At 33.9% G+C, this 13,035-nt stretch overlaps 2 protein-coding genes across 2 annotated transcripts in view; one reads left to right on the forward strand and one right to left on the reverse strand.

Annotated features, from left to right (window-relative positions):
* Nucleotides 1-216: 216 nt before the first annotated feature.
* LOC143906733 (uncharacterized) overlaps nucleotides 217-13,035 on the forward strand; it is a 140,655-nt gene continuing 127,836 nt past the window's right edge. Inside the window, exon 1 of the mRNA XM_077422975.1 lies at nucleotides 217-515. The gene's annotated coding sequence lies outside the window, so the exon portion shown is untranslated. The remainder of the gene's footprint in view (nucleotides 516-13,035) is intronic.
* Nucleotides 8,187-9,819, reverse strand: LOC143906728 (uncharacterized). Its single transcript, XM_077422972.1, has one exon. It carries the CDS (start codon nucleotides 9,468-9,470, stop codon nucleotides 8,217-8,219), a length of 1,254 nt encoding a protein of 417 aa, XP_077279098.1. The 5' UTR covers nucleotides 9,471-9,819; the 3' UTR covers nucleotides 8,187-8,216.

The following is a 13,035-nucleotide window of genomic DNA, read 5'->3' on the forward strand; positions in this document are numbered from 1 at the left end:
AACATGCCCCGCGGCCACATGCGCATGCTCTGTCAGCTCTGTGGCCACATGCGCATGCTCCGTGTCCGCACGCGCATGCAAAAGTGCGCGAATTTGAAACGTATGCATACTTATAATGCATAAATATAAATATGTACTTTTTATATACGAACTATTCTCTGCTTTAACAAATTATTTAACAAATTATTTAACAAATAATTTGTTAAAGCAGAGAATAGTTCGTATATAAAAAGTACATATTTATATTTATGCATTATAAGTATGCATACGTTTCAAATTCGCGCACTTTTGCATGCGCGTGCGGACACGGAGCATGCGCATGTGGCCGCGGGGCATGTTTCTGTCGCTACCACAATCGCTACATCGCGTCGGTATGACAGGTTTCATAACCTGATAGTCGTCAACTTTAACGCTAAATATCTCGCTTCGCAGGGCAGACCGCCGCATTTTTCTGCCAGATTCTTTCGTTTTATGCAAAAACGAATCGATTAAGCCTAATTTCATCGATATTTGAGGTGCAGTAGCTATTCTAAATAAATACCCAAGTAAGGAGTAATGTGGGCAAAAATAAGGGACAATTTGTGAAAATAAAAATTGATAATAAACCGTACATTATGAACTGAAGTGTGATGACATGAGCGCACAGCTTGCAGCGCCAGCATTGCCAAATAATTCCTTGAAAGTCGCCATAAAAAATATTCATCTATAAACTACATTTCAAGTCAACTTTTAACATAAATATTTTGTTTAAATATTCGGTGACTCTGTATTTTTATCGGCACTATCAAAAGTATAGAGTTTAGCAAATATGTGTGTGTGTAGCGCAGTTAATATTTAATATCTTAAATCTTAAGATAAACAAATTATTACATTAAAATGTAGAAAATAGACTTTTTCGATAACGTCACATATAAAATATCGAATTTTTAAAGTCATAATTCTTCTTTATATGTTCGGTAATGTGGTTTAATTTTTTTCTAGCGTAAAGATATGCATTTTAACTTTCTCCTACCAAAAAATCAGTTAATTCTTAAGACTTTGGTGTCATGAAAAGAATACCTTAAAAGGTATGAAATTATAGAGAGGAATTTTAAGAATTCCTTTTAATGTTTTGAAGTCGGCGCCAAATTAATAATATTTTAAAAGTATTTTTTTAATTTTTTGAAGTCGGCGCCAAATTAATAATTACTAAATCAATTTGACGTCGCCTTCAAAAAATTGAAAGGAATACTTTGTTTTTTTTTGCAGAACTGGTGCGCACTCAATGCACATTAAGGGGATCCTAAAGGTGCCTTTTCATGCTGACGCTCGACGCTCGATTTGGGCGTCACTTGATCACGTGATAGGTCACGTGACAGTCTTTTTAACGCTCGTTTCAGCAGAGAGAAGAATGAGAGTGGTCATGCCCGCGTTTTAGGTGGTCCCCGTCCACGAGCGCCTCTATGTGCACAAAACGTGCACATTGAACTACGTAGCCATGTCCACGAAAATTTCTGATGGGTAACGCGTTATGTGCACGCTCTATTGGTTCTGATCCGTGCTATGTGCACGATCTTTTGGTTCTGTTCCGTGCTATGTCCAAAGCGTCGGTAATGCATGATAATGCATGACACTTACCCGTAAAGCGGGTAGCGCACACTTCTGCATAACGCATAATACGTAAGCGTAAGAAAATTGATTGGTCTATTTTCTTATGCTTGCACATTATGCGTTATGCAGAAGTGAGTGCTCCCCGCTTAATACTATACTACTATACCCGTAAAACATGATTATATGTATATCATACAGATTTCAAATATACATATATAAACGCACACATGTATTGTAAAATTTATTTTTGCGTTTATGATGTAATTTACAAAAGATCTGTTTTCAATAATCTGTAATTTGAAAATGTACATTATTTTATATATATTTTTAGAAATTATTTTAATAAATTATTTTTATATTTCAATAATATATATTTTGTCTTCTTATAATTTTAATATTGCATTTTTATTAATATTTAAAAGCACGATAAAATTAATATTCCAAAATAATTATGAAAATAATATATTTCTTAAAAATTGATATTACCAAAATTTCAACAAAGTTTTTAGTGAAAAATGCTAGCATGTCCAACAAGAATGCAAGTCTCTATAGGCAGTAACAACGATTATTTTATCTATATTTTGAAACGACTACAGTTTTACAAAACGCGTCGCTACAGCGAAACAAGTGAACTGCGCGCAAGTGAACATCTCGATAAAAATTGAGAGCCGTGTATGCTATGCTCAGTGCAACGGAGAGTCTCTCAGCAGTGCACAGTGCTACTTCGTTAATATAATTTTGCGAATTAGCGTTCTACATCGTAGTTATCAAACTACGTTTTTATTGATATTCTTTTATTTCTATTTAGTTATCATTTTATAGTATATATACTGCAGTCATATAAAGTTTAGTAAATAAAGTATAATAAAGTGTTCACAATGGAAACAGTTTATGATAAGTGTGCTTATAAAAATTGTCGCAACGGACGATATTCTACAGGGTCACATTTATTTAGGTTTCCATCAAAGGATGATGCAAGACAAAAATTATGGATACGCAACAGCGGTAAGTTTCGAATATTTTTTAACTTTTATTTTATTTATAAATCACGTTACAATAATATTAAGAGATACGGTAGCGTTTCGCGTCAAGTACACGCGAAGCGAGACCGCACCGTTTTTTACGCGAACGCATGAATTGCGAATACCCGAGATTTTGATATCTCAATAACGGGTGAACGGATCAAATTCTAAATAAGTAGGCTTGATCGATGCTAAGTAGCTTGGGTTCGAATTATATAATAAGTGTTTTTATTTTTTTGCTACGTTTGCTCTACGCGCGAGTGAAGATATTATACAATGCAAAGTCTGAAATGTTAAATTTTACATTAAGAAACGTCATTGTTGTCATCGTACGGTTGTTTTTGCCTCTATAATAAATACCTGAAATTATTTAAACGCGGATTCTATGAAAAACTTATTTAAAGTTTTTGTAGAAGAGAAATATATAAATATTTGTAAAGGTAAAGGATTTGACGAAAAATTAAACTCTGACATAAAAGATTTATGTAAACAAGCGTTAAAAAAATATAGTTATATAAATTGTTCATATTTTATTGGAAATGACTTACTATATATATGCATTGTCATTACATTTCATTTGATACTTCAAGTGCTTTTTTAAGCTTGACAAACAAAATCGAATCTGTTTATTATGAGCTAGTAAACACGCGGCGCCGTATTTTCGCGGCTTCCGCCTTTCTTTTTTTTACGTACACGTGCGCTCAACTTCGCGCTTCGGTTGCCTTTGATAGAGAAGGACAGATCGATAGATAATCTTTTATTTCTTCCCTTTGTATGATGATCTGAGGACACAATCTCGAGTGTACAAATTCATGTTTAAGCAAATTTGGACGTGCGTACCATCTCGGAATTATACAACGAGAAAGAATAGAATAGAAGATCGTGTACTCATCGACCTCTCTCTCTCTCTCTCTCTCTCTCTCTCTCTCTCTCTCTCTCTCTCTCTCTCTCTCTTTCTCTCTCTACCCCTATTTCATATATAATTTTTTAAGATTTGGTTGATTAGACTCAGTTTTATACGCGATCAAATACAAAATTAATATAAACGAAAAAGTATAATTAAAGAAAGTTAAGGAAGGATAGAAGCAAATTGACTTTCAGGAAAAAAGCAAGAAGAAGATGCAGCTTGTAACGTTTATGAAAAAATTTGGAAAAAATTTGTGCAAATTAAAAATTTGCACTTGGCTTCCTCATCAAATTGCGATTTGCACATAGCAAAGTCACAATTTTGAAGTGAGAAAGTAGGAAATTAGCAAATTGAATCCACAACGTATTGCTACGCGCGAAAAGCTTCCTTTATGAGGAAGCCAACCTAAAAATTATGCATCTAATAAATGTATAAAAATTGAATATTATGAGCATCAATATTTATATATATATATATATATATATATATATATATATATATGCAGAACGCATATCGTAAGTACCTTTTCATTGAACAATTGTATATTATGTAGACTAAACGTTATTATGAGGACCATTTTTATAATTATACGAAATGTATATTATAAAGCCCTTTTAATTTTTGTGTACTGTAAAAATAATGTAATACAGATTTAGAGGCATTTAATATATTATATTTATTTCAACAATTTATTATTTTGTATACCCTTATAATCTTTATGAATAAATAGTTTTTCCAATTTATCTCTAAATAATTTTATATTGCTATTTATGTGATAAAACTTTTTTGATGGTTGAATATATTATTAATTAAAAGACCATTGTTTGAATGCAAAATGGAATATCTTTAATAACTCATCTACGATATGATACATATATCTACTACATTTCTGTAACCTATTAATAGGCTCATGAATAGCATTTATTTATTAGGACCTTATTACGATTCAATCGGTAGAATAGTTGTTTTTGGACCTCATAAAATTACATTGTTCTATATTTGATAATATTTTGTTAGCCATAATGTACATTTAATTAGATCTGTAGTCAAAAGCAATGATTTTGTACTAAAGATACTACGTATGCAGCAATATATCAGATCGGGTAACATAATTGTGTTTTATTATAAATTAAAATGATGGTCCTCGGAATATACAATTAATCCATAAAAACAAAAATGTTTAATATATATATATATATAACTCGGAAAAAATAGTGAATATATCAAAAATTCCAATGATACACTCAACTACACGTTAATGTACACCTATGAATGCAGAGAAATTTATGTGTTAGTGTCGGACCTCACAATATACGGTTTACATACATATATATATATATATATATATATATATATTATTATACAATATAAAATAATAAAATATAGGTATAGATTTAAAAACAGTAATAGAGTATTTTAAAGCGAATGATAAGAATAGGAATAAAATATGTTTATAGTTTATGTGTTTGAAAGTTAATTTATAATCTTTAGTTTAAAATTATTCAAAGTTATGTTAATAATTTAGAGTTTTTTTGTTTTACATTAAGTGTTTTTATTTTTAATTTTGTTTGCTACAAATATTAAACGAGAGAGAGAGAGAGAGAGAGAGAGGGAGAGAGAGGGAGAGAAAGGGAGAGAAAGAGAGAGAGAGAGAAAAAGAGGGAGAAAGAGGGAGAAAGAGGGAAAGAAGGAGAGAAGGAGAGAGGAAAGAGAGAGAGAGAGAGAAAGAGAGAGAGAGAGAGAGAGAGAGAGAGAGAGAGAGAGAGAGAGAGATTGATTGATTGATTGATCTTTATTAGCCTTCTCGGCTATTTATATACATAAAAAATATACAGCACCTTACAATCTCGCAACATTGCGTGCAATATAATCTTTCAGCATTCTCTTAAATTTATCTACTTTATCACATTGCTTTACCTCTGCAGGTAAATCATTATACATTTTAATACCTTTATAAAAAACACTTCTTTGCGCCTCGCACGTTTTTCGCAACTGTACAGCTATATTACCCTTTTGTCTCGTTTCCCTCTGATTACCTTCACCTACTAAGTCTATCCTATCTTTCAATATAAGTGGTAGATAACCTCCTAATATCTTAAACATAAATATACATGTATTATAATATATCCTCTGTCTTATTGACATATATTGCAAAGCTTCCAGCATATGTTCTACTCTGGTATTCCTCTTACATTGCAAAACTACTCGCATAGCTCTGTTCTGCGCCACTTGTAGTTTCTTAATTTGCGTCTCACCCATTCCCACAATCACTGTTGCACAATATTCAAACTGCGGTGCAATAATCGCCTTATATACTATTTGTCTACTGTACGGTGTCAAGTAGTGACCTATTCTATTCAAGAAGCTAGTTTTCTTACCTATCTTTTTTAACATATAATCACAATGTTCAGCAAAAGTGAGCTTACTGTCAATCATTACACCTAAATATTTTATAACCTCTACGCGTTCTAACACATCACCATTCATACATGCTATTCTTATCCGCCCTTTAACTTCCTTTCTACTACTCCGAACAATCATATATTTTGTTTTTCCTGCATTTAACTTTAGTTTATTTAGGTTCATCCATTTTTCTATCTCATAAAATGCATTATTCATCTTTCTATTAAGTTCCTCACTAGATTCTCCTATTACATAGATCAACGTATCATCCGCAAACAGTTTCACATTACTTCCCATCGGACATGTGCTAATTATGTCGTTAATATACAATATAAAAAGCAACGGACCTAACACAGACCCCTGTGGAACACCATGGTCTATTACCATTGACTTGGAATACTGACTATTAAACCTAACTTTTTGTGTTCTGCTATTTAAATATGACTTTAACCAATCCCAGACCCTACCCCTTATCCCAATCTGATACAATTTTTCTAATAACCTCCTTCTATCTATAGTTTCAAATGCTCTTTTTAAATCCATAAATATTACTCCCACCATTTTTCCTTCAGCAATGTCCAATTTCCATTCATCTATTGTTCCTTGTATTGCCGTCTCACATGAGTACGATTTCCTAAATCCAGATTGGTGTTCCGTGAGCACATTATTTGCCTCTAGGTATTTTTCTATTTGCTCTTTAACCACCAACTCTAAAACTTTCTCATATACTGGCAGAACGTTAATCGGCCTATAATCACTAGCTTTTTCCGGTTTTTTAATTTTTGGAATTGGAATTATCGTAGACGTCTTCCAACTATCTGGACACACACCCATATCTAATGACTTATTTATTATATCTGTAAATTCATTTTAATTTCACAAAAAGCTGCTTTTAACAGGTCAACACTTATTCCCTCATCCGTCCCTTTCTTAGCCGGAAGATTCATCACGATCCTTTCCAATTCACTCGCATTAATAAGATTAAAATTTTCTAATACCTCTTTATTATCAACACCATATATTGTTCTCCTATTACTCCTTTGATCATCTATTTGCTTAATACTATTTACAATGTTACCAATACTATTAATATAATATTCATTGAACTTGTCTGCCATATTTATATCCTCATTAGTGATAACACCTTCAAAATCTATCTTATCAGCAATTTTTACATCCATAACTTCACCTTTCAATATTTCTTTTAGTGTCTTCCACATTCTTCTTGAGTCTGACTTGTTGTCATCAATCATATTTTCATAATATTGCCTTTTCCTATCTTTTATAAGTTTAACGACTTTATTTCTTTCAATTTTAAACCGCCGCCAATCCTGCTCTAATCCCGTATAAACTGCTTTTCTATATGCCCTATCTCTATCAATTGCCGCCAATTTTATATCTTCCGTAAACCATACTTTCCCTTCCCATACCTTTGATATTTTAAATGTTCTTTCAGGTGCAACAGTATCTAACGCCGCCACTATATTTTTAACAAAAGTACTAGCCCTTTCATTTATATCTAATTTCCAATTGTCACCCATGCTCCGCTGCAATTCATTAACAAAAATATCTATGTTCATCTTTTTGTATGCTCTTCCCCTAAATTCTTTATAACAGCTTACAACTTGGTCCGCCTTAAATTCAATTTTTACCCATGCATGATCCGTAATTTTCGGATTTTCTACTACAGTTACACACTCACTCAAATCCAGGCTCGCAAAAACTAAATCTATAAGTGTACGACTATTAAATGTCACCCTTGTTGGTTGATTAACATACTGCTTCAGTCCTAGACATAACATAGAATTTTTTAACTTATTTGTATAGTACGCATCTAGTGTTAAATCTATGTTAAAGTCTCCTAATACTATACACGCCTCTTTTACAATTATATCTTCAATTAAGTCCTCGATAAACTTTATAAAAACTCCATCCGGTGCACTAGGTGAATGGTACAATGCCATAATTGTACCTTTGTACCATCTCTCGTACACCTTTATCACAACACACCAACAGTTACCTATGATCTTGTGCACCATTACAGTTTCATATTTAATGTCATTCCTAATGTAAACAACGACTCCTCCTGTATACCTATTCTCAGCATCACACCTCACTTGACTGTAGCCTCTCATATTTATCTCAAAATCTTCTATGTTGCCATCTACTCTTGTCTCCGACAACGCCACTATAGCTGGGTTTTTTGTCGCCATTATTTGATTGAAGATTTCATCTTTATGCACCATCAGACTTTGCGCATTTGTATACATTATTTCTTCTCCTTTATCCCGTAGCTATGCATCATCTTTCCATCGAATTTTCTTTTTTTCTTCTTCTAGTAATTTCTTAAGCGTCGGACATTCTCTACTCATAGCACCATGCTCTTCATTTATTTTTAAGTTGTAGGTTTTATTTTTATACATACAATTTACACATTTTTCTTTCTCGACTTTACACTCACTATCTTTATGATTCCCTGCACATTTCGAACATGTTACCGGTCGTGTACAGTTTTTCGCTATGTGGTAAAATCCCCAACAATTGTAGCATCTTTTAACGTTAACATAGTTAGTAACATGGCATTTCCTCCATCCAATATTTATTTTCTCAGTTTTTAACATTTCCACATGCGTTATCTCATCAACTTCAACTATCAGCATACCATTTTCCCTTTTAGCTCTGGTCGTATTAGTATTTCCATCCTGTCCTCTTCTATCAATCTTCTTCACAATTTTAATATAAAATCCTCTTTTTTTTTCATCCAAATGATTTTGTTTTATTATCATATCTACTATTTGACCCTCGTCACACTTTATTTCTTCTTCATCCAAATTGAAAATTTTTAATTTCGGCTGAGCACCCCTCGGCTCTATTATTTGGTACTTATCTCCTAATTTACTCACAGCAGTTGATTTTAATTGTTTTAATTCTTGCTCGCTTTCACATCCCAGAATGAGTGCTCCCTTTCCTCCTTTTCTCAGCTTGGATACACCTACCGCCATATTTTTAATATCAATGTTCTCCTTAACCACTTTTTTTGTTTTCTCACTCTCTTGTTGCTCCTTCGGTTTAATTATAATAACATTTTCCTTTTTCTTCTCTTTGACCGCTTCGCAGTAACTACGCGAGGCATTTCCAGATGACATTACACTCCACATCTTCTTCATTTCTTCCAGTTCTTTCCTGTAGCCTTCTAATTCTTCTCTAACTATACTTGTTATTATACTCTTTATCTCATTTTTATGAATCATTTCATCTCTAACTTTTCTCACCAGCCAATCTATTTTAGTTTCCATGCTGGATCCTGCTTGATTATCCTCTGTATTCGATGGTCTGCGCTCTTTCACAGAACTCGCTTCTTCAGAATGAGTATTTTTTATAGTAAATATCTCATATTTACCATGACAGGAGACCAGCTCATTAGCAGAATCGTATACTTTATGTAATTTATGGCAACTCGGATGAAATACTTTATCACAAGGTATGCATTTTACCAACTGTGTCTTTATTTCTTTCCTACAATGTCTACATATCACCTGCTTCTCCATTATTGCTCATTATCATGTGATAATTACAAATTCTTCTTTACCGACTTCTAAGAGTTTCAAAGAGAATGAAATATCACAACACGCCACCGACACTATCACCACGTGTCAACGTCACCTTCCAAATTATGCCGAATCAGCAGGCATCAGCCGCCACATTCCATGCAATAGTTTAATTTCACATGAAATTATCACCATCAAACGACTGTTTTGCCACAAGACAACAATCTCACTAGCACATCCTCCGTCCCTGCACACGTGACGCAAGTTTCAGAATTAAGAAACCAATACTTTCCACATAAATCTCAACAATTATGAGGAGCACGCTCGTACACGTCTACTTCTCTCTACTAAAGAGAGAGAGAGAGAGAGAGAGAGAGAGAGAGAGAGAGAGAGAGAGAAGAGAGAGAGAGAGAGAGAGAGAGAGAGAGAGAGAGAGAGAGAGAGAGAGAGAGAGAGAGAGAGAGAGAGAGAGAGAGGTCGATGAGTACACGATCTTCTATTCTATTCTTTCTCGTTGTATAATTCCGAGATGGTACGCACGTTCAAATTTGCTTAAACATGAATTTGTACACTCGAGATTGTGTCCTCAGATCATCATACAAAGGGAAGAAATAAAAGATTATCTATCGATCTGTCCTTCTCTATCAAAGGCAACCGAAGCGCGAAGTTGAGCGCACGTGTACGTAAAAAAAAGAAAGGCGGAAGCCGCGAAAATACGGCGCCGCGTGTTTACTAGCTCATAATAAACAGATTCGATTTTGTTTGTCAAGCTTAAAAAAGCACTTGAAGTATCAAATGAAATGTAATGACAATGCATATATATAGTAAGTCATTTCCAATAAAATATGAACAATTTATATAACTATATTTTTTTAACGCTTGTTTACATAAATCTTTTATGTCAGAGTTTAATTTTTCGTCAAATCCTTTACCTTTACAAATATTTATATATTTCTCTTCTACAAAAACTTTAAATAAGTTTTTCATAGAATCCGCGTTTAAATAATTTCAGGTATTCATTATAGAGGCAAAAACAACCGTACGATGACAACAATGACGTTTCTTAATGTAAAATTTAACATTTCAGACTTTGCATTGTATAATATCTTCACTCGCGCGTAGAGCAAACGTAGCAAAAAAATAAAAACACTTATTATATAATTCGAACCCAAGCTACTTAGCATCGATCAAGCCTACTTATTTAGAATTTGATCCGTTCACCCGTTATTGAGATATCAAAATCTCGGGTATTCGCAATTCATGCGTTCGCGTAAAAAACGGTGCGGTCTCGCTTCGCGTGTACTTGACGCGAAACGCTACCGTATCTCTTAATATTATTGTAACGTGATTTATAAATAAAATAAAAGTTAAAAAATATTCAAAACTTACCGCTGTTGCGTATCCATAATTTTTGTCTTGCATCATCCTTTGATGGAAACCTAAATAAATGTGACCCTGTAGAATATCGTCCGTTGCGACAATTTTTATAAGCACACTTATCATAAACTGTTTCCATTGTGAACACTTTATTATACTTTATTTACTAAACTTTATATGACTGCAGTATATATACTATAAAATGATAACTAAATAGAAATAAAAGAATATCAATAAAAACGTAGTTTGATAACTACGATGTAGAACGCTAATTCGCAAAATTATATTAACGAAGTAGCACTGTGCACTGCTGAGAGACTCCCCGTTGCACTGAGCATAGCATACACGGCTCTCAATTTTTATCGAGATGTTCACTTGCGCGCAGTTCACTTGTTTCGCTGTAGCGACGCGTTTTGTAAAACTGTAGTCGTTTCAAAATATAGATAAAATAATCGTTGTTACTGCCTATAGAGACTTGCATTCTTGTTGGACATGCTAGCATTTTTCACTAAAAACTTTGTTGAAATTTTGGTAATATCAATTTTTAAGAAATATATTATTTTCATAATTATTTTGGAATATTAATTTTATTGTGCTTTTAAATATTAATAAAAATGCAATATTAAAATTATAAGAAGACAAAATATATATTATTGAAATATAAAAATAATTTATTAAAATAATTTCTAAAAATATATATAAAATAATGTACATTTTCAAATTACAGATTATTGAAAACAGATCTTTTGTAAATTACATCATAAACGCAAAAATAAATTTTACAATACATGTGTGCGTTTATATATGTATATTTGAAATCTGTATGATATACATATAATCATGTTTTACGGGTATAGTAGTATAGTATTAAGCGGGGAGCCCTCACTTCTGCATAACGCATAATGTGCAAGCATAAGAAAATAGACCAATCAATTTTCTTACACGGAAAAAGGTATTTACCGTATGAGATCATGCAAGGCGGACCATGAAACGCGCTGCGCCCTGCCACTACGCTGGGCCGTGTCCCCCACTCTTTTCCGTCGTGCGCCCATGTCAAAACACGCTGCCGCGCAGCAACGTCTTTCCTCGTACTAAGCACGATATTTTTCCGTGCATCGCACCGGCTTTCGTACTTTGCGCAGCGCTGCAAGATACGACGTGCTACGTTCGCAACGCGAAAGCCGGTGCAATGCACGGAAAAATACCGTGCTTAGTACGAGGAAAGACGTTGCATGGGCGCACGACGGAAAAAAGTGGGGGACACGGCCCAGCGTAGTGGCAGGGCGCAGCGCGTTTCATGGTCCGCCTTGCATGATCTTATACGGTGAATACCTTTTTCCGTGTACGCTTACGTATTATGCGTTATGCAGAAGTGTGCGCTACCCGCTTTACGGGTAAGTGTCATGCATTATCATGCATTACCGACGCTTTGGACATAGCACGGAACAGAACCAAAAGATCGTGCACATAGCACGGATCAGAACCAATAGAGCGTGCACATAACGCGTTACCCATCAGAAATTTTCGTGGACATGGCTACGTAGTTCAATGTGCACGTTTTGTGCACATAGAGGCGCTCGTGGACGGGGACCACCTAAAACGCGGGCATGACCACTCTCATTCTCTTCTCTCTGGTTTCAGTCAATTGCTTGTTTCGACGCTCGCATATTTGATGCTATTTCGCCTTCTTACCGATGAAGTTGGTCACGTGACCAGTTTTGACGACTTTCTCGACGTCGGTAATGTCAACATTTCTAATCCTGTTTTCTATGTCATATATATATATATATATATATATATATATATATATATCTGTCCTTGTCTTTCGAGAGGCATCTGTCCTTGTTTCGATTGCTGCGCCATCTCTCGCTACGCGTAATGTCAACCTAAATGTGCTTTTGCACATATAAAAGTTTATTTAAACTAATCTTTTTTTCTAGGCTTTCAATCTTAGATCTAATTGCACGATATTGTTCTTAAATGTTGTCCCTAGGTCATGCCGGTCTAATTTTGTGGATATTTATTGTGGAACTTTTGTACAAAGCAAATATTATCGTCACGTATACCAAAAATTAACAAAAATATTAATTTTTTCTCGTTTTCGATATAAATTCGACCACCATGACCTAGATTTTGATGCGTACTTTAATTCTAGACAAGAATTTTGCATTTCTATAAAGCCAGTTAA

Source organism: Temnothorax americanus, unplaced genomic scaffold (genome assembly GCF_048541705.1).
Source record: "Temnothorax americanus isolate GAGA-0224 unplaced genomic scaffold, ASM4854170v1 Scaffold75, whole genome shotgun sequence".
NCBI classification, from domain to species: Eukaryota; Metazoa; Arthropoda; class Insecta; order Hymenoptera; family Formicidae; genus Temnothorax; species Temnothorax americanus.

Excerpts from the sequence above, each read along its gene's own strand:
- LOC143906728 (XM_077422972.1), bottom strand. The coding sequence starts at position 9,470 with ATGGAGAAGCAGGTGATATGTAGACATTGTAGGAAAGAAATAAAGACA.